The sequence below is a fragment of the Amblyomma maculatum genome, unplaced genomic scaffold, assembly GCF_055883805.1.
Source record: "Amblyomma maculatum isolate TAMU_Amacu unplaced genomic scaffold, ASM5588380v1 scaffold_15, whole genome shotgun sequence".
Lineage (NCBI taxonomy): Eukaryota > Metazoa > Arthropoda > Arachnida > Ixodida > Ixodidae > Amblyomma > Amblyomma maculatum.
In genome coordinates, this window is record NW_028146740.1 from 10,118,601 (window position 1) to 10,145,275 (window position 26,675).

At 44.1% G+C, this 26,675-nt stretch overlaps 1 protein-coding gene across 1 annotated transcript; it reads left to right on the top strand.

The window, feature by feature from the left end:
* Positions 1-6,202: 6,202 nt before the first annotated feature.
* Mlp60A (Muscle LIM protein at 60A) lies at positions 6,203-8,484 on the top strand. Its single transcript, XM_084586254.1, has 4 exons — positions 6,203-6,361; positions 7,728-7,847; positions 7,904-8,078; positions 8,139-8,484. The coding sequence occupies exons 1-4, from the start codon at positions 6,232-6,234 to the stop codon at positions 8,167-8,169; spliced, it is 456 nt and encodes a 151-aa protein (XP_084442380.1). The 5' UTR covers positions 6,203-6,231; the 3' UTR covers positions 8,170-8,484.
* The last annotated feature ends 18,191 nt before the right edge of the window (positions 8,485-26,675 follow it).

Here is a 26,675-nt window from a genome sequence, read left to right on the forward strand (position 1 = left end):
TAAACAAGCAACGATGACTTGGCAGCTATTATCGCGGAGTTCTCAAGAGAAGGAGCCAGTAGGATGGATAGGATATAGCAAAGCTCTCTTAGGGTACAAAAGAGGAGATAAAAAATGTAAAATGTATCTAACACAAAATATATATGAAACTGGCGAGGTTAAAGCTAATGAATTAGCGGAAGGTATCCCGAAAATATTGGAGTACAACAATAAAAAATTAAATACGTTCTGAAGTATGCGACGGCATCCTCAGTGAGAAAACTGGGAATAGCAACAGAGAGAGAAGGCATTTCCAACCATGGATAAGATACTTAACGTAGTCGTCGAGATCTGCACAATGGTAACGAGAGAAAAAGTAGGGCGGAAAAGTTTAACATTCCGATGGTACAGAAAAAGGAGGAAAATAAAGCCTGAATTATTTATTTATTTATCTACTTACAAAATACTGCCGACCTCAGTCTTGGGCCTTTGGCAGGAGTGAGCAGTACAAAACATAGGAATAAAATGAACAGCAGGATTGACATTACATGAATTCAATAACAAAACAAAATGTAGTTATAGAACTGCCAAAAGGAATAAGCTTGCTCAGGATGTGTGCAGAAGTTTCCAGCCCAACAGAATCAAGCACCTGTTGATGCGCGCAAGATCATCTGACCATTCGAGCAGTGTGCAAATCAATGGAAGGAAGAAAATAAAGTGCAACATAGATAACGTAGCGCATAAAAGCAGTAGTGATATGAAAAAATACATCTTGCATTGTCGGTCTAATAAATTATTTTTAGCGCAACGGGGACACATGACAAGAAAAAGGACAACACGGGCGCTTGCTCCAAATCTGTGGTGTCCTCTTTCTTGTCATGTGTCCCCGTCGCGCTAAAAATCATTTATTATGTCAAAAAATCCACTAGCCCAGCAGTTAACCGTCTTAAAGTGCATTATCGATCGCTTGAGCAGGAAACCAAATCTATGGAAAATAACGATAAAGAAAACGGGGCACTCGAAGGCCTCTGTATAAGATCACAAAAAGAAGGGTACAAAGTCTAAATGGTGTCGAGCATGCCGCAGAATTACTGGACGGTTCGGCATTCCAATGTACTGGCTGTGAGCGCACTCCATTCACTCATTGTTCTTGGAAAAGAACAGTATTTAAATACGTCGGTTCTGCAAGTAAACACTTTCAACGTTTTTTGGATGATTAGATCATGTTGAACGCCTAGAACCTAAATTAATATACACATCCTTATACTTCCCCAGCATATCGTGATAAAGTAATTACATGTATTTCAGTTTGTATTTATACCTTGTCAATTTAAGCGTCTCCAAGCTTTTGTTTATAAGAACTATACAGACATAACCAATTTTCTTTGGATGCTTCATATTTTTGTGATATCTTTCTGTTTGTATGTTATATATGTTTTGTAGACTAAAAGATGGATTTCTTGTATCGACTGTCGTGGAGAGCGTGTGCAGTGCCTTTTTTAAATATCGGGTATATGTTTGGTTCACCTGACGTCGGATGCAAGACTCAAGTATTTCCAGGTGCTCACCATAGGTAGATTATTACCACTGATGCTGTAAGAAAATTTAAAGGGTGTCGTTTTCGTGTTAGTGACATAGCGACTGTTTTCTTTGCATTAATGGTCATTTGTCACGTCGCGCAAAGCGTCTACCTTGGGCATTCGAAGAAAAATGGTCATTTAGCTTTTGATTTTTTGATATAATGTGCACTCATCTACAGAGACTCCTATTTTTGCTTTTACTTCTTTTATTAATTGACTGATGAATATAGATGAATATAAGAATGAAAAGGGGCCCAAGGGAATGCCCCACTGAACAGGTACTGAGCCAGAGCGCACACCATCAATAAACACGCTCTGTCGCCGTGATGACAAATATGCAGAAATCCATGCAAGCAGTAATAGTTTAGGGTGAGACACACGGTCGAAGGCCTTTCCAAGATCGATGAATATCATGTCAATTTGACCTCGTCCATATAGGACTCCTGCAAATTGGGGAATAGTTCCGAGAGGCTGTGTTGTTTTAGGTAATCCCATCCGAAACCTGTGATCTATTAAGGTGTTGTCATGCAGAAAAATCGAAATATGTTTCAGTATAATATGTTTCAGAGTTTTCGCAGATGTGGGTAACGATTAAATTGATCAGTACGAAGTGATAAGCGACTGCTTTTCAGTTGTGGGTATGGCGCACTTCCAGTCATTGGACACTGCTGAACACGAAAAAGACTTATTAAATAAAATGCACAAGTATTTTGATTACCACTAGATATAACTGACGAGAAAGGTTGTTGGCATTCCGTCCATTTCAGGCGATTTTTCGATGGTTAGATGTAACAAAAGAACTGACTAAAAACTAAAGAAAACAAAAGAACTAAAATGCCTTCTTCAGTCACTGTCGCATTGTGAATGGGCGGGCTTCCAACCGTCATCATTTGTAAACGCTGAACACACACACACAAAACAAAATACAGAGCAATCTTTGCAATGGAAGCTTTATCAGTCACGGTTTCACAGTTTATACGAAAGCTGGATAAACATCGTTTTCGGGAAGACAGGTGCCGTTAAAACGTAGCTGGGAGGCAACAAAAAATTATTCAAAGATAGACTGATAATATTGTTTTGCGTTTTTATTACTCTCTTTCTTTTTCTTTTTTTTTTTTTTTTTTTTTTGCTGACGATTGCTGGAAGGTTTAGCAGCGTCAATTTGTGTGGGATACCGACGGTGTTGGTTTCTTCTGTCGCGCTATTTCCTTCGTCATCTACGAACGCGTGCGGTCTGGCATACTCAGCATCATCGGAACAAATTGCTTGACGCATTTCACTAGGTTCTTAAGAACCTAGTCTTGAAATGCGTCAAGGAGCATAGCTTATTTACATTTCACGCGTTCGAATTAGAAATACAAATAAAATCAGGCAGTAACCTATCTATGGTGTCTAATATATTGACGTCTTCAGCGCGCGAAAAATTCAGAATGAAGCATTTTTCCCCTTATTTTTAGTGGGACGGCAAAGTTGAACAGTTAAGTATGTCATTTTGTGACCAGATATTACGTCAAAAATATGTACTTCCGGCTCACGGTTGAGGACTACATTACTTAGAAGAAAGATATCTAAGACCGAAGCTGTACCATTTTGACTTCGGGTGGGCCATTTCACCAACTGAGCTAAGTCACGAAATAATATTAGGACAAAAAAAGATTTGGATGTACTAGAAATGGGTTCAGGAAAATTGCGACTCCAGTCGACCGGCGGCACACTGCAGTCACCACCTAACAGAACCTTCCAAGAAAAGCGTTAGATGAAACAAAGAATTCTTTGCGCTCAATAAAAAACCTTGTCTTGAGTAGGTGGATGGCAAAAGCGAATTGTGCCCCTCTAAATGTGCTTCAGTGACGACGCACTCGAGTGCAAGTATATCAGGTAATGATAGAAAAGTAATGACAGTTGATGCATAATTGCAACATAGCCGTATCGCGAATTTCTATCGTTGCGATGAACTGCGTAACCTGGTGGAGTTACTTCGTCGTCGGAAATAATAGCGAGAAGCCAAGTTTCCGTAATAGTAACAAAATGCGGCTTGTGTGCCATAATCTTCTTTCGATATCACCATGTTATTATTCATGCTGCGTCCATTAAGTTTCAGGCAGTGGTGTGGCTTTTTAGCTTGGGTGTCGGTTCATGGGGGCGGTGTTTGTGGATGTTGTAATCGTACTTTTATCCTGCCTGTGGGAATCCTTCTGTCACTTGCACTGTCCCACTGCAATAGTTCGCCATTAATCCTAACTTTGGCGTATAATAGGTGGGCTTTTCCCCACTAGCTCTTATTTCCCAGATGCTATCTCAGAGTATCTTTTCAGTCTTGGGGGAGCTGAGAAATCTTCCCAAACTGACAATTTTTTATTTTTTCAGTTTGGAACAGTTCCTCAGAACAGTCATTTTTTTCACAGTGGTCAAAAAGCTTGACTATTATTAGGCGGGGTCCTATCCTCTGTTGCGCCCAATCCTAGAATTTGTTCAGCCGAAGACACTTGAGCATCATGTATGTTGACAAACACGTACTCTATTATACAGCTTGGTTCAAATCATCTTAAGTTCATTCAGCTTCCTCCTTGACCCCAAACACCAGAAGGTTGTTAATCCGTGAACGATCCTCTAGATCTACAAATGTGCCCTGCAAGCTGCGGACAGTTTTCTCGACGCCAGATACTTTCTTGCTAACTTTCTTAATAGCCGAGGCTGACGCACCAACCACCTTAGCTTCAATTCAATTTCTTCTAGCCTTTTTGTTTTCTTTTTCTTTAGGCTATTCAGTGTTTCGGTTCGTATTTCCTCGTGGCCTAGAATTGGGCTCTACATAACCAGAAAACATTAGCAAGGAGGACACAAAATCTCTAACAACCAAACACAGGATATACAAGCTTTGAGGGCACGTCGCCTGAATGAACAACTATTGCTAGATTCAGCAGTAGAAGCCTCGTTACTTACCTGCGTATAAAAAGCAACGGGTTGGACATGCTGACAGGCGGCCAGCTGATGCTCCACTGGAAGACGCTGATGGTGGCTGGCTTCTTATATGCGCTGTCGATGATGTCGATTGACTTAGACACGTCATGATGTGGAAGCTCCTAGGCACAGACTCCTTACGTGGCTGTAGTAGTGCAAATGTTTAGAATGGGGCAAAGCGAAATGCGCCTCTTCTACCGCTGACAAAGTCATACCTTTGCCAGTATTAGGCAGGCACAGTAAAAACGGACGTTGGCCTTTTTCGATAGGAACTGATCCTGACTGAGATCAGAACATTACGGACACCGCGAAAAACGAAGACAGAGGAAGAAACACGCAAACAAATGCTTGTTTGTTTGCGTGTTTCTTCCCCTGTCTTCGTTTTTCGCGCTGTACATAATGTTTAACGTTCATCAGCTCGCCCAGTTTTCCGTTCCGCTGAAATCTAAAGCCTGTGTGTTGCGATGCGCTCATTGATGTTTATTTATTTATTACAATACCTTAAACGCCCCGGGGGACGTTACAGGAGGGAATGGAATAAAAACAAGGTTATAACGCAGCAAAATAAACATAGATATAAGACAACAACGACAAACGACGAAAAAAGTTCAACATACACAATAAAAATGCTCTCTCCTAAGGGCGCACAAATCATTCATCGCGACCGACGATCGCACTACCTGCAGAATGTCAGTTAGGTTGCCTGACGCCCATTCTCATGAGAGCTTCGAAAACGGATTTGCAGGCACACTCCGCGAAAATTAGTTTCACCGGGTCATGTTTATTTTTCAACCCCCAGTAGTTTTCAGAAGTGTAGCACGGCGTCTAGGATGGGTGCCCTAAAATCGACGTAAACGCACGTGTTTCGACTTTGATGACGAAACCAATGGTGCATTTTTCCTACTTTCAGCTCATAAAAGCTGTGTTTTGGCTAGTACAATTGGGTACCCTAACGATACCAATCGATCTCACTTTACAATAAGAGTTTATCCACACAGATGCATTCCAGGCGAGTCATAACAGTCAGTCGCTTCAGACGAAAGTGGGACGTTCCTCCCCACGTCACTTGAAAGTTTTAATTGGTCTCGAGTCGCATAAAATGGAGCAGCTTACACACCCATCATTTTGCAGCGGTCTTTGGGGATCGCAAGAAAGAGGCCCGAAGCGTTTTTAGGCAAAGAAAAAAAAAAAGAAATTGCTGAAAAATGTTCGAAACGGTCGTCGCCTTCTTGCTTACGTGGAAGACACATCCCACAGAAGCCGCTCCAAAGAGGGAAATGTGCCTTTTGATCTCCCGGCTGCTCACTGAGGTTTGCACTTTTAATGTTTCCTTCCTTTCTTTCATTCCTGTTTTCACTTTTTCTTTTCTTCGTTTTTGCGCTAAGGAAGGAGAAAAAATGTACAAATGAACGCCACTGAACGAAACCTGCTGGTTGCAAGATTGCAACAACCGTACAAATAGGCACTAAAACGCCCGTAAGAGCCGAAATAAAGCTATCTAAACGAGAAGAAAATTCGCAAGTCGCCTGAATATATGTGTAAATAATTGCTGCAAGAAACAGCGACCGGGAAGCGCTGAGATCAAACGTCGGCGTGAAAGAGCGACGCACGCAAGGTCGCTCCGGTTAGCGGCCGTGCGCAAACCCTGACTCAGAGGGGGGGAAATTCGAGCTGGTGATGTCAGCGGCGGGGAGGAGGCAGCTCGCCCTATATGTCGACGCCGCCGCTTCTCCGTGCCGTGTGCAAAGTGTTAGAAAAATGGGCCGCTCTCCGGGCACAGCAGCACACGCTCGCTGGGTTCTCCGCTGCCGACTCCTGCCTTAGTGCGACCGCTTCTCCAGGTAAGCCGCGGACGGATTACCCTGTGGATTACTGCGCATTAAGGGGAGCACGGTAAGCACGCGTCCACTCTGACGTCAGCCCTGAAGACTTGGCTCGCTGGCTGCAATGCAGTGTCGGCAGAAACAAACGTGGCTTGCGAGCCCCTGGTTTAGCGACGTGTATCCTGTATGCCTGCGCTAGGCACGTGAACGGGTCAACAAGTTGCGCGGTGAAAAAGTAAGACAGTCATAAGTGGAGTGCGTTTTCTCGCACCTCGGAGAAAATAGACGCTGGTGAAAGCAACGCGCCGCCAGATTTAGCGAATGCCGTTCCGCTATGATGCGGTGACGCAAGCAGTCCGCGAGCGTTTCCTTTTTTGATCAGCTGGGGCAGCGCTACAGTAGAAACCGGAAAGGAAAACGCCACCTTCCCACTCTGACATCCATCCATCCATATATTTGTTTTTTCTGCCTGCACGCCTCAGTGCAAGACAGGGATAATACTGCGTAAAATCAGTTTCTTTATGGAGGTGGAAAGGGGTGAATACCACCTTGAGTGCTTAAGGCAGCCAAAACGAGCGAAAGTGAGTGATTTCTTGTAACGCACGCGGCGAAATTTAAGTGCTGCAGGTGCAAAACAACCCGCTTTACGTAAGTTCCATGCGTGCAACCGTGTATAGAAAATAAAAGGTAACGCAGAACTTCCTGATAAGTTATTTCGCAGTCAGATAAGAACGTTATGCAGACGCGATCGGTTAACAGTGCATTGCGGGGTATGATTATTCGCTGCTCCCTCGTGCGGTAAATTAAAGGATGCGTTCATCACCGTTTCATAAATATGGCCGCATGACGTCTTTTACTGTATTCGTATAAGAGGCGCTGCAAGTGTTACGAAAGCAGAAACAGTGTCTTCAGAGCCCCTGAATGACACTGCTTTATGTACCCTCTCTTGCGTCTGTGCAAAGGTGGTTCTTTCTGGGGCTAGCTTCGGGGGCGCCGTTAGGAGTTTAATCTTCTTATTTTGCGTACAAGAGTCCATCGACTTAACCTCTATCAAGATTTGAAGGATGATGTTAGACATATTTCTGCATCAACGCGACACATGAAAAGTTCTCAACGCACGCTTACGAAGGTTATCCCTCAATTTTATTAGCCGTAAGCCGCGGCGAAGAAAGTCTTCACAAAATATTTTACCTGGCGCACCTTGCCACCCAACTCTTAATCTATCGAGGTCCTCTTTTGACCATCACGCGCTGCCCATCGTATTGACGTTTCTCATTTTTCATGGAGACAATTTTGTTTTAGAGTAGTTGTCGTTCGTCCCGAGCGTAGACACCAGGTGAGCGCTTTTGTTGCAGTTGTAATAAGCGAGTGTGTGCTTGTGCAGCAACCATGCCTTTCAAGCCCGTGGAACACGCAAAGTGCCCCAAGTGCGGCAAGTCCGTCTATGCCGCCGAGGAGATGCTGGCTGCCGGCAGCAAGTGGCACAAGACCTGCTTTGTGTGCGGTAAGTGTGTGTGGCAAGGAAGCGCCGGATGCGGCTGACCACCGCTGCCACCGCAGGTCTCTGCCACAAGCGGCTGGACAGCACCAATGCCAGCGAGCATGCAGGCGAGCTCTTCTGCAAGCAGTGCTACGGCCGTAAGTTCGGACCCAAGGGCTACGGCTTCGGCGGTGGTGCCGGCTGCCTTTCCATGGACAAGGGCGAGCACCTGGGCAACACCGAGTGCGCCATGAGGTGGGCTGTTCACTCTTATTCTTTCTTTCGGGCTAATAACTGGAACTTGTCTTTTTGCAGCAACAAGCCACACGACCCCACCTACGGTTAAGGACGGTGTTGAAATACTACAATCGGGCGGCGGAAACCAGTGATGCACATTTGTAGCTTTTTTTTTCTACACCATCGTCATGCATCGAACGGCAGTCGACGGAGTGCTCGGAACGAAGTCCTGCGACACTGAGCTGCTCCGAAGATTGTGCTCCTCATTTAGCAAATTTGTGTGCGCGCAAGTGTCCTTGGCCTGCGTGACAACTGGAAGTGTCAACCCGCAATTCTTTCTTTTTTGCTTCTTTCAATAACAGAACATGCAGCATGGTTCTACAGCTGATTCAATTAAACGATTGGCGATACGCACCCTTCAAAACCAGTGTTGGTCTCGTGTATTTCAAACACAGAATTTTGTTTCACCTTGCTCATTCCATAACGGAAGCAAGCTGCTTTTTTATTTTTGCTTTTATATGTTGAAATATTTTCGCTCGTGCCAGTGGGCGAAGAGTAATCGTCTAGTCTCGCCTTGTCCAGCTGCCCTCCCCGACAGCATCACGCAGGAACGTTCCTGCGGGGGGGGAATGGGGGTGGGGGAGGGGGGGGGGGGGTCTCCCGTACGAAAGCACACTGTTGTACTTGGTAGTGCAGTAAAAAGAGCGTCTTCTAAGATAAGCATGAAATAAAAAAGTTGATTATCTGAACTACCGCTGTGTTTCTTTTGCGCCTCATCGATCATCGGCGCACAATAAGTGACGGCCACATCCGAAATGCTTTCGACGCCGTGAAGCTATATCGTGTGCGGTAGGACAAGCTTGACACGGAACACTTAAGCAATGTGTTGAGGGATGACATTTGGAATAAGATCGAAGCTGTCCTTGGTATGAGCGGCAAGTAGGCCCTTCTGTTTACGGTGCCTGCAAATAGCATGTTGAAGCTCTTGTTGTCACAGTGGGTGGGTCAGATGTGCCATGATTTAGTGAACAATTGAATGATAATGCGTCTTCCCTTCGGCGATTAGCATAGCTGTATGCTTTTGGGGTGTATGTAGCTGCAGTCGTGTGGTCAGGTTAGGGTCGACGGGAGCATCGCAGCGGAAGCGGCGACAGCGGCGATGTGTTAGCTCAGAAGTGCGAACGAAGGAGCATGTTGGCGGCACCGGATTTCGCTGGCTCGTGCCGCCGAATGCTCAAGTGTGAACGAGCGATTAGAGGGGCACCTAGGGAAGAGCAGGGCAAAACGCGACATTTTAGGCTTAGCGACCTCTAGCATATACACATAAAGTCATAATAGAGACATTTAGTATAGCGTACACAGACACACGCAGAGGTAGCGTGCGCCAAAAATATCGTGACGCGCACTGCGCATGCTCTATACGATACCCTGGACCGAGCTCTTTCGTGCGATTGGCCAGCGTACGCCGAAATTTGAGTTTATCGTGCCCAGCCTTCACGTACGATTGGAGATCAGCGTTGACAAGATGGCGGCGTCCAGACCGCCCGCTTCAGAGTGAATTTGTCTTTGTTACCGCGTTTTAGGGCGCGCTGCCGCGTATAAATTGCACACGGGGTCTTCGCTTTGCCTCGTGTAGCATTCAGCTCAAATATTTAGTGAATAATTTGCTCCTTTTTTTTTGAACTGCAGCAGCGCAGTCCCTAAGCCTGACTAGTGGCGTTGCTTTGTTGGCATGGCAACGTCAGGAAGCGGATCGCCTTGGCTTGACTGCTTACACGTGTGTATCCGTAAAGATGTGGTTGGCAGTACGGAGCTGAAAGGAGGCCGGTACTCACCATGACGGCAATACAAGCTAAAAGTATTCAAGATGGGAATACCAACGTTGGGGAGTACAATGAAGCTGCCGCAACACGGCAACTGGCTAAAATCCCGATGCGACTCGGCTAGTTTTGGCTTGGGAGTAAAAAAAAAAGCCTGAATGTGTTATTTAATTTTGAATCGAGATGTCGCCACCGTAGTTTGCGTTCGCGCTTTCGTACGGCCAACTAAAACCGGCGATGCAACACACGGAGTAGCGTCCCATAATTTTCTGGCTTTTATCGTACGAAAGCGTGCATACGCTATACTAAAAGTCTCTAATGTTCGGTATTTTGCTTACTTTTTAAAGGTTGATGGAATGAGGGGGTAAAAACTTTATAGACAGCAAGAGACGATACAGAGACATTCACACTACACTTAAAATACACAGACGAGAGCTTCACAGAAAGGCAAGGCTAAGCATGCAACTCTCTTCTTTTTCGTCTAAGCTTAGACGAAAAAGAAGTTCCCACATGTAGTGCCGCCATTATCAAACTGATCACTGTGGCCAGCATAATTTCTTCCGCGATGTCAAAAATGAGCGAAGTTTGGACTGGAGGTTTAAAAACTGTGGCAGATAACGCAGGTTTACAAAATTTTTACTCGTTTTTTTAAATTTTTGCAACACTTTTCAGACAAAGTTTGGGGCTTAATGAGTTCATGTAGGAGAACTGTGAATTATGTTCCCGAGGAGACGCTCCGAGTTTCGGTTTGAAAGTTTGTTTTCACCCGTGGAGGTCACCCGCTGCTGGCAAGCCCACAGATCTGCGAGGGAGCGGCACTCGTCTTGCATGGCGGCCACATCGTGACTCTCCAGGCGTCGGTCTGCAAAGTGCTCGGTGAACAATTTGGTGTTGTTTATTTGATTCTCTCATGTATTGTTCAGTGTTGTAAAGCCACTGTGTTATTGAATGCCTCTTTAGTTGCAAGCTTAGCGGTGCCTTTGAACATCTCCTCTGTGTAATTTTAAGTGTACTGTGAATATATCTGTATCGTTTCTTGCTGTGTATAAAGTTTATCCTTGTTTGTTACTTCTGACTCCGACCCTTACTCTGGCATAAAGAGGCGAAACCTGGGCCATCCCCTTCTGTCACTACAAAGTAGTTGACTTCCGGCTGAGCTTATCAGGCAATTCGAGGGCATCTCTTTTGAGACTGGAACAGCTACCCCCACTCTAAGTGTGTTTAGGAGTGTGCTCACCATTGGTGGCGCATCGTTAATAACTCATATATATTAGCGGGTGACAACAAGGAAGCTCTGAAAAGGGCAGGAATTTCTGCACGCCTCAATTTTCGGCACCGTGCAAGCTGAATTTCAAAACGTTCTGGAATCACGTAAGTATCTATTTATTTATTACAATTGATTGTCCTTCTTTATTTATGCGAAGTTTTGCAGTTCTCGTTCTGCCTGTTAAACCGATAAAATAGTTTTAGTAGAATGCTACGCATACGCTTCATGGTGTGCAGTAACATAATGGCTGACGCTTAAGGTCTGTTAGTACGTTTTTGCTCTTTAGGATTGCCCGGAAATACAAGAGAAAGATGAGAATTGGCACTTCGTGCGAGGAAAAGCACTGGCGAGTGTCAAGGAGAACAGATATTGCATCCGCGGTGCCGCAAAGCATTTTGGCGCTCGCGTACCGAAGCTGCGTACAAAGCGAAGGATTGCAGTTTCTCACTGGAAGGAAGCAACACCGGGGTCTGTGTTGTTAATGCAGGCAATGGGCTCACGAAGATTTTGTTGGTGCCCACGGAGCGAACTACGTTTGTATTTGTTGCAAATAAAAGGTCAATTTTTAATTTTCTTTAAGACCGTCTCATTTTGCCCCAAGACCTATAGCGTTTTGCCCCAGAGCTAGGGCCAGAATGCAACAATTTGAATTTTTTCAAAATCTAAAAATTTTGCAATCTTCCGCTACTGCTCAATTTTCTGGGCAGGAGGCTAGAGAGGTGCAGATTAGAGCTGTAATATGCGTTTTTCTGTATCTGCGAAAAATAAAAAAATCTGCAATTAGAAAATTTATGTTGCGTTTTGCCCCGCTCTCAACCCCGAAGGCATTGTAAGAATACCTCTAGCACAATAACCGACTAGAGGGGATGGGGTGCAGTGTGCATTGGTCAAGATGGAAGGGGCTGGAAATGTTGAGCAGGGTTGATGCACTATAGCCTTGTAATGCGAGAGGTATTGCAGGAATAGGAGGCTGAGCATGGGTGCATACCAGGGCAGTGTCCACCATGGATGGAAAATGGCAGTGGACTGTGTTGAGCATGATAGTTGGCATTGAAGGGTCAATGGATCAAGTGACGAGGTTGAGGGGGCGGGGGAAACGCATGGTCCAGGTAGTAAGCTGGGCGCCCCGCAGGAAACAACCATTCAGGAACAGTTTGTTGAGGAGATTGGCCCGTGTGTCTTACAAATGACATCTGCAGAGAAGACAAGCATATATCACCATAAGATCTAAACTCACCTTCTCAACACTTATCCAAACACATAATTGAAGTCTGGGTGATCTATACGATTGAGTACAAAATACAGAACCCCGCTATAGTAAAACCTCTAATATAGTAAAGTGAAACTGAAGTCCCACTTCATCTTCCATTGGCAATTGTACATTTTCGCCCCTTACAGTAAAGATGTTTTTGGTAAAAATCGGTTAAAGTGATTCTGGCCATGGCGACGACTCTCGCGCACTACCTAGAGTCGCGAGGCCAAGAATTTTTGTATTTGAAAACAGTACAATAACCCCGAGTGTTCGTTTAGGTGGCTTTACTACTAGCCGTATCAGCAGTCAGAAGAAGCCTACTTTACAGAAGCCTTGGAGCCATGAGGGAAAGCGCGCAGCGCGAAGAAGAAAAAAGTAAAGCTGTCTACAAACACAGCAAGGAGGCGGCGTGTTCTATTCAGAAAATAAAGGAGTAAAAGTGGAGCAAGAAATATGGAAGGGAAAGAAATGGGTCAACATTCACTGCAATGTGCAGTACAAATCATGAGGCAGTGGTGGCAGAAAGTGGAGGTGCAGCGAGTAAGGTCTTACAGCACTGGAGTGCCATGCGAATTTATCATTTACTGCCTTTTAAAAGACAGAAAGAGCAAAAAGGGACACCATGTTCATGCAAAGCTTTAGTTTTTACATGAAATCGAACTTGGTTGCATTCGTAATCACGTCTTCATGCTTCAGAGGTACTTCCTCAAGATGTAGAGAAATTTTATAGTGAAAAAATCACACGAAGAGTTGATAAAAGTGAGATGGAAGGTATTTAGGTTTTTTTTTTTTTCATTAGGCAACAAGACGTGTTCAGTAAGTGCCTATTTAACTACTAGACAGCACTTTCAGGACCATGTCGTCACAGACGACTGATACAGAAAAGACCATGATATAGTAAATATTTTCGCTGGCCTCAGTGGCTTTACTATAAAGGGGTTCTACTGTATATATTGGAGGCCTATTGCCACACATTCTTCTTTTAGAGCACTTTGCGACAGGTTTCTGGGCCTACAAGGGCATGCAGCACCTTACGACGTAGGGATAATAAACATATATGCAAAATAATATCCATTCCAGATACAAAAAAGAGAGATATTTGAAAGGAAAAACTTGCTTCCGGCAAACCGATAACTTCAGGTGGATGCTTAGTGTTCATATAGAAATACAGTTCCTGAAAATATGACGGTTCAGGCTCCAGAACTTTTAATTTTTTAAAAAATCTTAAACATTCTTACAATAGACAATATGGATTACTAAGCATGCAAAACTGGATATTAAAGAACACGTCAGGGAATATTTTTCTGCAGTACACCAGTTACAGGCACGCATACATTACTGCGGCCAGAATAAAGAAATAATTGCCCTGACAGAATCAATCAAGCTATCTTCAATCAGCTAACTGAGGGAGATGTGTACATCGCAGATATTCTCAACACTGTGTACGCATATAGTATTCTCAAGATAACCGTACCATTTCAAGTTCCAGCTTTTTAGGTTTCACAGCTTTATTGTTTGCTGCATTCTACTATAAACAATTGCCTTACTTGTAATGTACCAAGGAATAGTTTTCATACAGTGCTCATTATAAATTAACGACACCAGAACAACATGCACACAAAAAAGAAAAGAAGAACGGGACACAGCGCCATTCACAACTGATTTATTGTGCAGAACAAACTACATATATATCTCACTGCCGGCATATGCGCAAGGAACCAATTCAGCATTATGTAGTTTAAGATATGTTCAAGAAGCCCATGCCTCATACCACAGCCTCTTTCTCTGAGAAAGCATTTCTTGAACATAGCTTATCTTAAACTACAAGATGCTGAATGTGATGTAGCTGAATGTGTTCCTTGCGCATGTGCCGGCAGTGAGATATATATATGTACTTTGTTCTGCACAATAAATCAGTTGTGAGTGGAACTCTGTCCCGTTTTTTTTCTTGTGTGCGTGCATTGTTTTGGCGCCTTCAGTTTATAATTAATAAACACGAACAAGCCCAACAAGAAGTTCTAGTAATCATACAGTGCATGCTTGTTCAGCTAAAATTATTACAGTCAGCCTGCAATGAGCAATTGAGCAAGTACTAGAAATTTACTTTGCATAGGCAGGAAAATGGTATGCTAGATCTGAGTACAATGATATCGTACTTCCTTATTAGCTAGCAGCCTACCAGGTATGCATTTTCCCTCATCACAGCTAATCACATGGCCATACCATTGGCAACCTTCCACGTACAAGATCATATTCAGTTAGGCATACATGGGCGATTTTATGTCCAGGTACCAGGCGTGGTGCTCGGGCATCTGATTTCTTCAAACCAATTCATAGTAGTTGCTGGTATAGAGAACAGTAATCTGCCTGAATATCTGAGGCCAAATATTATTTTCATTGCTTAAGCACATCTTAAAATACTATGCTTGATGTGACTATGGGATCATAAAGAAACAATGTATCGTTTCACTGTCATGCTAGATACATCTAGCATGACAGTGATTTTTCACTTTCACCCTATCACAAGTTCCTTGAAAAACCAGTTTCATCGTGAGCTGAAAAGTTGTTTCGCACACATTTTATATTTCAGTATCTATAAAATGTTGATATTTTGTGAATATATTTCAAAATCAAAATTTCTTAACAGCCACACAAATTATTCTTTTTTTTCAAAAATGGAAAATATTTTGTACTCAAATTAAAAATAAGATTGTGTCTGGAGAAATAGTACTGTTTGCAGAACAAAACAGCGCATACGCAAAAAAGCACCAATATCGCTCAAATTTAATGTGCAATACACAAACTGAGAGTTCACCCAAAATTACAAGTACAATAGCCCTGTGTACACTCGACAGCACCGGGTTAAATCAGCGTTGAGTAAGCAAGGTCATCATTCTCGACCCGGTTGATGTCTATATGAACTCGGTTTCTAGTGAGTAAGTATCGTAGCAGAGCGCAGCATCGAGATTCGAAGTTATTGTGCAAGTTCTTACTCGTATTTGATCCCATTGCCTTTTACTATCGAGAGCTTCGATTATTTTTTATCGTTGATGAGCGCTAAAAAGCATTCATTTCGAGTGACGCTCGTCGCCGCTCCAGAGGCTTTTTCATATCCGAGTTCTCCATAACTAAACTCCCTGACTGGACAGCGTCTACATGCCTTTAGATAAGCGGGTCAAGCGAATTAACCTACCCCCTGCAAGCGAGTTAACGCCACCCGCTCCGCCGCCTATTTTACTCGACCCGACTGTGTATACATGAACCCCACAGCTGATTTTTCACTCGACAGACGTACTCGACCCAATTTTGCCGAGTTCATGTATACAGGGGTGGAACGCACGTGTAACAAGTAACAATGCTGCTAAGAATCCAATCTGCTTTCTTCTGGCTCATCCAGTTTTCTAAAAAAATACCTTTTCTGACAAAGGAGGATATTTGGAGTTAAGCAGTTAAGCAACACAAGATCCATATGCTTGCTCTAACGCATGACTCCTCAGTGCACTTACAGTTGCAATTTGCTTGGTCATGTGGCAGTTCACTAAACCGTTTGACTAGACATGACAATCAAAAAAAAAATCGGGGAACATTTCTACTTTTATTAAGACATGCAAAAGCTTTTTTGTTGTTGACATAGCATTCAGAGACTGCGGGAGTTTGGCAGTTTTATACGTCTTATTTCGTTTGGCAGTTGCAAGGGGATGTAGAAAAAGAAATATGAGTAAGGAATATAAGGGGTGACAACATCCCGAAATGAAACTAATTGACTAAAGATGCACACTGCGTATCTTAAATGGCGTCACTGGTAACATCAAACACAGAAAATCGGCCTTGAGTATGACAAATTTGAAGCCCAGGAGGTGAGTTGGTTGTGGGCAGGTAGTTGGAAAAGAGCAGTTCCCCTGAGAGGTAGGCGGCAACATCACTGCCACCTATTATGGGGAAAGCCCTGGCAAGCATGCAGGCAAAGGTGCGCATATATAAGAGCAATAAATCCACAAGGAATGCACGCCTGAATGAGCAGCTGCACTAATAATTTCCTTTGGCTTGCAGCCCACCCCTCCTGCACTGTAAGCAAGTCTGCTCTGTTTTCCGAACTCAGAAGCATATGCAAAAACAAATGGAATGTTCTCTAAAATTTACAAAATTTGAACGAGTATTTCATGACGATCTCCTTTCTGCAAATGTCTTGCTCTAGGGTTGCAGAATAAATTCATTGCAGCTGCGAATAAAGCGAGTTGGGAGCTAATGGCGAATCTCAATGGCTTGGGGAGAGAATTATTTATAATTGTCACTTTGAGCAAAGTAAATAGCCTGGTTTATATCAAAGTAACATTACGTCTACATGGCTGAAGCCAGTGTAGGCAACCATAAATGTACAAGCAGTCAGTAACTGCATGTCTGTATGAACAAATACATACAGTTCAGGCAGCAGTAATGAAGGGAGGGTGGAAGGCAAATAACCTGAGGAATACTGAATGGCTTTCTTCTCTGCAACCTCAATACAGGCTTCCTGAGAATTCTTGTAATGCAAGCATAATCAAGTATGCTAAATCTTCCATCACTTAAAGCCAGCAGAGCATTTAAAGCCTTTATATAAAGCAAAACAAAGGCAATGTGTCATACCTACCGAGGCAATGTTTCCTTACACATAGCATGTTTCATGGCAAGGCTCCCACAGTTGTTGACAGGTTTTGCAGCACCAAAATGTTGACGATGTTATCTGCCTCACATTCAGGCAGCACCCCTTTGATGGCAGATGATCGCTTGTGCAAAAGCAGTGCGATGATACAAGTGGAGCAGCTGGACTGCGGCCGTTATAGAGCAAAGAGCCCTAAATGCAAGGAAAGAAAGTCTCCATTAAATCGATGCCTCTAAATCATGATAACAGCATACCACGGCTCTTCTCTGTTTAGTTAATCTATAATTTCAATTGAAAGCTGTCTCAAAAAATGGACTAATTGCAACTCTATGTTACACATGGTATAACATAGCTGTGCCAGGGCGGTGGGGCGATCAGTTAGCATAACGACCGGAAAATGCATACAGATGTTTTATGCAGTCTTGATGCTGGAGCAAAGTGTCATGGTGCGAAGAACAAAATTAAAAGCATGCACGGGCGCCAAATGTGTGCTACACAACCGACGCGACTAGAGGTGTGCACGGGCATAATTTTTGAGCCCGACCCGGGCCTCATGCTACAAACCCGAACCCGACCTGGAACTGAAATTTCCTGAGCCCACCCAGCGCTCACACTTAAGGCTCCGGCCCTGCTGGACATGCTAAACAGACCAGTTGCAAAACCTACAAGTCGGCTTCCCTGTGAGGCAGGAATTCGTGCACAGTGGCGACAGAACCTGATTCAGGATTAATAGGTGCAGTACATGCATCTACCACAGTTCACGATGCTTGGGATGCAGTTCCCCACGCACAGGCCATTGTCAGAGAAAGGATTCTTAACACTGGAATAAAGGGGGGAGCACTGTCAACCTAGGGGTGAAGAAAGAAAATTTAGAAAAGGGATACTAACCGGAGAGGGGAATAGTGGGGCGACAATGCGCACGCGAATAATACTGTGACGAATGGGCAAGAGGTGCGGGAATTACCCTACCCGTCAGGCGATGCTCTAGCACTGTACCCAACTATTACCCCAAAGTCTATGCCGCCATTGTGCAGGAATGTCTGCCGCACCGGGAAGCTGACGGGTAGGTTTTGCAACTGATCTATTGCAGCTCAAGCAACGATACAGAAAGAAAAAAATAGGCGACAATCACTGACGATGCGTTGCGCGACGACGACGCTTCTCGCTGCCGCTGGTGCACATCACACGGAGCGAAGGACCTCAGTTAGAGACAGAGAGGCGTTTTCAACTTTGCTTTGTTAGCGCCGCCTCTTCGTTTGGTAAATGAGTATAGTTACGCTATATCCAGGTTCTTGCACTAAACAGCAACACTGATGAAATTTCTTGAAAAGCGTCGAGCCCCCCCCCCCCCCAAAAAAAAAAATGGTCCCAGCGCCACGGCGTGCTACTATACTGCGATGCAGACATGATTGAAAGCAGTGGTGTTTTCTGCAACTTTCGAAAATTAGCAATATCTAGCCACACTAGCCTTTTTTGTTTTGCAATACTACCCTACCAAGCTTTTGGTAAACCGTCTCGATGCGCTCACGTATGCACGGATCAGAAGAAATGAGCGTCTGCAGGATTTTCGCTCATACCGGACTAGAGAAACAAACTTTGCATGCAAAAAAAAAAAAAAAGAAAAAACGAATGTGAGTACCCCAAAGCCTTTTGCGATTGGCTGCCTCGCGAGCTGGTTCCAGCATCATGAGCGATTTTCTAAAAAAGCAGAGCCTGGCCGACAGCGCCGAGCGGCAATGCTTTAGCGGTCCTCAGCGCACTGCGCATCGTGCTGCCGTGCGACTCATGCGGTTAGCGTTTTATCGAACCAGACACGAGAAAATATGCTTTTGCCCGGACTCAGCCGACTCCGCCCGAAGTCACCTGAGGGAACCCGAGCGGCCGAGCCACGCGACGGCTATAGGCACCGTGCAGGAGTAACTCGCAGTGCGACGCGCGCGACCCTCGCGGCGGGAAGAACAGTTTGGTAGGGAGACGTGCGCCCGGCCGTGCAGCGGAGACGCGCGGATCTGCTGTGCGTGGGGCGCATTCGCCCTTCGTTCTTTAAATTCGCGGCATTCTGTGGTCACAAATAAATTGCTAGGTTGCAGTCCTTGCATTGCTGCTGTTGCACACGTTTTCACTGGCCTGATAACATATTTTTCGCGTCACAGAATAAGCTTTACGACGCGAAGAGACGCTAAGTGCGAATCGCTGCCTTCCAACGAGCAGTGAGCTGGCAATCACGCCCGGGTATTGCCGCGTCCGGATTTACCGCGAAGCATTTTTTTCGAAAGAGTACACACTATACCTTCACCTGCATTAGCATCCTTTCTCAACCTGCAAAAAAAAATAATAATATTTAAAGAAATTGGGCAACTCGCATCAGTGCTACTGGGACCGCCGTGCGCGCCCAGTGGGCCGCGCTCGTGAATGCAGTTGTTCATTGCATAATTTTTATGTATGCTGTCCTGTGGTCTATATTTCCCTGTCTACGATAGCTTGCATAAGCACCAGTACAATGCAGAGAGTAATCAACAGGAATGGAGCGTTTTAATGGCGCATTTGCTATGTCTTGCGCATTAGTTTCGCGAATTTACCTTGCAAACTTTTTTTTTGCTTGCTTGCTTGCTTTCATTATTTTTTTCCTCCCTCTCAGCTCGTTTCTTTTTTTCTTTTCTTTCGCTGTCCGCTTCGTCCTCCTCTGTGGATGTGATTCACGAGATGTCATTCCATACGCTTTATTCATTTAGTTGTTTTAATGACATTTCGATGTCTACTGAGCTGTTGAACCTCGAATGATAAGCTGTTTCTCGTGCGATACTGCTCAATCGAGACTGTAGTAGTAAATAAGTAAAACAAAAATGAATGTAGTTTTTTTTTACGTATTTGTGGACGCTCTGAACAGATCTGGCATTCATTACATGCCATCCTGCTCCAAACAAGTTGTTGAGCGGCTGACTGCCACCTGTTACCTTGCCCTGTCAAAACTTAATTTTGTGGCAGAGGACTTGAAAGTACCGTTAAAGAGGCATTAAGGATCGTTAAAAAAACAAACAAAACAAAACTAGCATTCAAGTCAGGATGAGGCAGGACGTTCTTTCGACGAAAAGGAAAATTAGGCATGCCACAATTCTGACATGTGACAGAGAGGAGCGTTTGTGCAGTGCAGTGCTCATAGCTGTGTCGCTGTATCAGCGACCGCGTGCTATCTGCCATCCTTTCCTTTATCGTCGAGAAAAGTGGCAACCGCCTCACCAGAAAACAGCTAAAGCTCTTTTCTTTTTTGTTTCTTTTTTTTTTTTTTTAGTCGACATTTAGCTCTTCAAAATCCGTCTGCGTATATAAGTGCCTGCGGCATTTTGAAGCCCCCGTAATCGCGTTCTAGAGTTTTCAGGCTTGTCGCTTTTTATTTTTTAGGCTTTTTTCTCTTCTCCGACTACAGCTTCATTCATTTCTATTCTTCTCCCATACTCGTTCCGTCCTTCTCGGCCGCTCGATTCCCCGCAGCTTTTTTTTTTTTCTCTCACCCACCCCCGCTTGGGGCATTTGAGCTGGCCTTTGTGAAGCTGTACCGCACTTGGGAGGAGGGGCGTTCACCACAAATGTCTTTTTTTTTGTTTTTCTACATTTTTACCGTGTTTTTTACGACCCCCACCCTTCTACCCCCTTCGAGTTTTGCTTGGCCTTTTCCAACTGCGCGCGCTTCTCCTGTCGTCTTCCGTTTCGCGTGTTTCTAGCCTAGAAATAAACGCCCAACGGGCGGCCAGGGCTCGTCCCTGTCTCTGCGTCTTGTGTCGTGTGGCTCTCGCATTGTTTGTGCTTCGTTACGTCGCTCGAGCTGGCTGAAACTGCTACCATTTCGCTGTGCAGGCCGCCTTTTTCAAGCGCGCGCCCTGCCCAGGCGGCCGCGCGTCTCCCTATCAAACTGTTCCGGCGGTCACTCGTGGCGCTGCCTGTTCGCCGCGAGTGCTGCCCCCTGGGTTTCTGCACGGTGCCTATACGCCGTTCCAGCCACTGTAACGCTGTGAATATCCGAAGTTGGCTTTTAGGGCTACGATGCCACGCAGTTGTTTACTTTAGAAAATCAGTACTCTGCAAAACAGTAGTGGTTTAACTTGAAATAAGCCGCAAACTGATCGACATCAAGTCGCGCACACTTGAGAACCACTTTTGAAAAGTTAACAGCGTAAGAAATATGCTAAAAGAAGACAAATCTCTCTAGCACATGGCTTACGCAGCCTGAAGCAATAAAATGTAAGACAACGCTTGTAATTTAAAAAATGGTCAGTCTAAGAGGCTAATATTTTGCTCCAATATACATAAACGCTTTATGAAATCTGAATAAAAAAATTTGAAAACTTACATGGAATATTTCTTGAAGAAAGAAGCATTTTCCGTGAGCGGTGCCACCGAACGTCGAGCCGAGCGAACGAGTGGCCGTTGGATGGACGAAAGAACGAAGCGCGGCGAGCGCCCTCTTTGAAACAAAATACAACTGTCGCCGTCATGCCGGCTAAGCGATTGTCGCGTCATCCTTCGAACTTTTTAGTAATCGCTTTTACAGCAGCAGCAGCATAGATGGGCTGCTGCTGCTGCTCATCTATGTAGGGCTCTGTGCCAGCAGCGAAGCTCGTCGTCGCCCTGGAGAGGCGCCTAGCTGTTTTGTTTATAATACCCAAACCCGTTCAAGTTTTATTTTGTGAATGCTGTGTTCTACTACGAATAGTTTGCTCACTTGTAGCATACCAACGAAAATGCTTTCCTACAATAGTGCTCAATCGAGTGGAATATTTCAATCACCCTGAAATGAGGCTTTGAAGCAAGTTTGTTGAAAATTATTGCCCTAAGCTTTTCAGTATCACGACTCGCCACCTCTTTATAAGCTAGTTGCATACGATGCTTACATTTTTTCTCATATATCCGCACCTTCAGCATCATTCTATCTGCTAGATTGGTCGTTTGTTGGCCCGATTCATTAGGCGCTTGTTTCTTTCTCACAGTTTAGTTTCTTGCGTATATTTTATTGGCCAAGAAAATGCGGTAAAAGCACATTTCTCTATGCAACCTGTTATGAGAGCCCAGAAATGTTTGAAAGAAGTCTCCAGTCTGTAAGCGTTCGTGTTTTTATTGCTGCGCAATTCCTTCCACTGGGCGGCGGCCGTCCGCCCCTTGCACCCTGAGTGGTGCATCGACCCGTCCACCGCTTTGGCGCGCCTGCGTGGATTTCGACGCGCGCATGCAACCTCGGACCTTGCTCGCATCGCATGCGGTGAGAGAGGGGACGACACGAGTGCGAGGAACGACACGAGTGCGAAGTGCGCGAGGACGGGATTGAGCGGTGCGTCAGCACGGAGAGCAGGCGCTGGAAAACTGTGCGAACGAGCGTGTGCGAAACAAAGATGTGTCATTGTAATCCAGTTGTTAATATACCCATTGTACCTTTTCGTATTTTATTTGTGTTTGCAGTGTTTTCTTTCACATTTTTTTTCGTTGTAATGCGAACAAGTCAGTTTACATGTGGGTATCTTCTCTCCATACACAATATTTGTAAAAAAAAAAAAAAAAAAAACCTTCCCCGCACACGCCTGTAACTGTTCCACCACGAAGGCAGTTAGAGAATAAATAAGCTTTGATACCGAATTAAGCTTAATTGTAACACAACGACTGCTTTATTTAGTTTTTGAACTCTACAGTTATTCCTTCTTGCCATATGTAGCGCAAGCATTGTATTGCAGTGAACGACGACGGAATCGCGAATTTGGAGGTCTCAATAAAAGCGGAGAAACGTTACAGACTTCTTGTTTTCGCACTTGTGCAAAAAAAAAAATTTTCCAGAAATTCAAAAATTAAGCTATCAATGAATGCACTTGCATGGCGTCGAATCAAATGTTGTTCTGCTGAGCTGCCGTTCTTGTATACTGGCTGCTACACGAAGCTATTTTGATTTCCTATGAAATTCAGTGTGACAAAGCCCCACGCGGATATATTTCGCGTTTCAAGTTCTTGTGAAATGTGGAAGCCGGCCCGTCGCCATGCCGCGGGTGACTCTAGCTGGCTCTGCGATCATTTTTGCCACTGCAGTGATTTGAATATTCGCGGCTTGTTTAGCAAATAACTGGCGTACTCGTTTGCCGAATTAGTGTTTCAAGATAATCATAGAGCATTTACCAGTACCGTATGTGTGCGATATTCCATCAGTGATTAATGCGCCATGGTCATTGCAGTCGTACTTTTGATAATACACGTATGCGATGTTCTACTCTTGCAAAGCCTAAGACGTTAGTTACGCTAGCTCTGCGTATGTCAAATAGGTATATGAAAGAAATAGAGCCTTAAAGGGCAACTCCGGGGGTTTTTTGACACTCGAATATTGTAGTGAAACTTTTACCACAGGTTCTTCTCTCCGTCTTGACGCAGTCTACAAAATTTGGGTGCCGTACGATAATCCCTTCATGCGCAATACGGCTTTAAAATATGCCGTTTTCATGGCTTAAGTTGAGAGTATTTCTGCGGGCAACACTGAGTTTCTGACGTCACAAACAGTACCCAGGCGTTAATGTCTACTTGCCGCGTGATTATGAAATTGTGAGGTTTATATTGAACTACCTCAGACATTTTAAGCAGTGCGTCATGATCTCCATACTTTATTTTCACCATCCAACGCACGTACGAGTGTTTTTCAAATACTGAGTGTGACGTCACCATTCCGTCAAATGTGACGTCATGTTTGGCCGTGAAATCAGTTTCGGTTTCGATTTTCTGTTTTTCTTTTTTAAAAATACTTCTAATTGGAATTTTGGAAAACGGTTTTTTGTGTTGGAGTCAGGACGTGCCGAGGAATGTAATTCAATTAAAAACACAAAATGATGAAAAAACCACCGGAGTTGCCCTTTAAGTATAGCGGCTGACGCACTGCGTCGTGAATTCCCGCCCGGGCGGCGGCCGTGTGCACCTTGAACCACACGTGGAGCGTCAGGGCCTGCGTCTTGGATTGCATCGCGCAGCGTGTAACCCGACAACCCCACCTGCAGAACGCATCCATTCGGGCAAGTCGGCGCCGCTGTTGCTGGCGCCGTGCCTCCATGTTTTTCTTCCTTTGTTTGTGATGTTTTCAATGCACCTAGCAAGCAGCGAACAGAGCGTCCATATTTCGGCGCGAGTGAGTGCCATCAGTGGACTGGAACTGAAGTCCGCGGTGTGTCGTCAACAAGGGCGGACGCTTGAGAAAAAACAAATGTGCGAACGAGTGCGATGAAGAAAAGTGAAACTGTAACCTAGTTATTTGTTTCAGCATAACCTTAATATTATTCATACTGAGATTGTACGTGCAGTGTTTCCTCTTCATGGTTTTTCTAATACTTCACTTTTTAGAGCGACAACGAAGCAGGAAGCGTCGATACGATTTGCCATATGTGGGAACGTCCATGCATGCGCGGTCCGACGTTTAATTTACCGCTCAATAACCCAGCTTTAATTTAGATCACCATTGTTAAATCGTTTAAGCAAAAGTATGTGCTGCGATGCTTCGTATTCGTATAGCTTAAACGGCCTAGTGTATTTTTAAAGTGTATTTCGATGGAAGCGCGCTCGCCATAGTCGATCTGAGTCACGTACGAGCCTTAATAGGCCGACGCTCATCGCTTATTTTTTGCATCGCATTGCATGCGTGTCCTGCGGTAATCGCCTGTTTGTAGCCACTGTTGTTAAAACTAATGCACTTAGGGGCAAAGAAATTTGCTAAAACATTTGGAATTCTCTTCACCCAGAGCAGCAGGAATCGCCACGGGAGCAGCCATGGAAGAACCTAGACCATTGCCGAATAGAATACAAAAAATAGCAACCATTGCCTATGCACGATATATGACATGTCGTTTTGATTCTTTCTAATCTCCCGGTCGGCGTGGAGCTATATAATGCCGCCGCCGCCGCCCTGACGGACCAGCAAACGGTGGTGAACCTACTGATATTTGACGCCGTTGACCGATCGTCGGTCTCATCCAAATTCGTCACAGTATACATGCGGATTGATTACAGTACCAGCTTAAGTCAATGAAGATCTAGTGTAAAAGAACATTGTGTAATCCCAAGCAACATCAACAACAGCTAGGTGGGGTTAAAGCAAACACGACGGAAACCAGCACCGCGGAACTATAACTATTTAGACACAAGATTTCCGATGTATTTAAATTCCAAAGGTAACTTGAAAACATCGATTATAACAGCACAGTTAACGACTCCAAGTATTAAATGAGCCTGCCAACCGCAAAAGCAGGCTAATTCAGTTTCCCACGGAATATTTCCGGCCACATGCTAATTTGCATCTAATATTGATCAGTAGGTGAAATAGACAAGACAATGTTGACTGGTTGCGTGAGGTCACATCCTTGATGTCACATTATATCCCTTCTTGTTTACCCATTTTAGTGTTTGGTACTTTCAAATTGCGCGCCAATCCGTTACTATGCCCTTTTTGGCTCCATTTCCGGTTTCGTGACGTCACGTCCTCTGTGTCACATTAATTCACTTCTTGTTTACCTATTTTATTCTTTGGTACTTTCAAGCTGCGCTCCAATTCGTTAATATGCCCTTTTTGGCTCTACTTCCGGTTGCGTGACGTCCCATCCTCTGCGTCACATTAATTCACGTCTTGTTTACCCATTTTAATCTTTGGTACTTTCAAATAGACCAATTCCACCGACCGATCTGCCATGGGCCGGTTTTCCGGAAGTTGCACCACCGCCATGTTGTTGTAATCGACTGTCGGCTGGTCAGCGCGCGCACATGCGATGGCACTGTTGAATTCTCCGCTCCGCAAGACATCAACTTGCATTTCCCATACCTCACTAGCGAGAAAAATTTGTTGTTATTATTTCACAAATTTAGAGCGGCTGCTACATGCAAAACAAGCGTTCTAAGTCCTTTTTGTTTTTTTTACCAGTAGCCTCGTTCAGTTGTGAAGAGTTTGTCGGAAATAAACGAGGGCTGCGTGCAAAAATCGTATCATGGTAATTTGCGGTTCTGGTGATTGATGGTTGATTAGCGTGTGATAGGCGATGACGAGGTAAAAAAATAGTGTAATTAATTGATCAATTAAATAAAAAAATGAATGATTTGGATAAAGGGGGTTGAACGGTGTCAAATGCTTAGAATGAAAAGCCGATGCATGATGATGCTAATGGAAAATTTATATTATGTAATTGATCAATTGATTAAGTGAACTAATTGAAAAAATCAAAATTGCAAAAAGAGGTTGCAAAGGTGTCAAAATGCTCAAATGAAAAGGCAATGCTTGATTATTTAATAAAGAATATTAAAAATATTTGAAATAACAAAACGAAAAATTGGGTTCAATGGTGCTCAATTGCATACAACAAAAAGTCAATGCGTGTCATACTAACTAATAAAGAAAATTTAGGGGGTGAAGCTTACCAATTACTTAATCGAAACAAAGGAAAAACTGAAAAATTATGAAGAGGGGTCAAATACACATAATGAAAGATAAATGCTTGATGATGATAATAAAAAAATTAGCTTTTTAAGTGACCAACTAAAATTTTCAATGATTGTATGCAATTAAACAGTGCGTTTAACAATGTCACACCGATTTTGACACCTTTGAACCGCATTTTCTAATAACAAGATTTGCAATTATTTC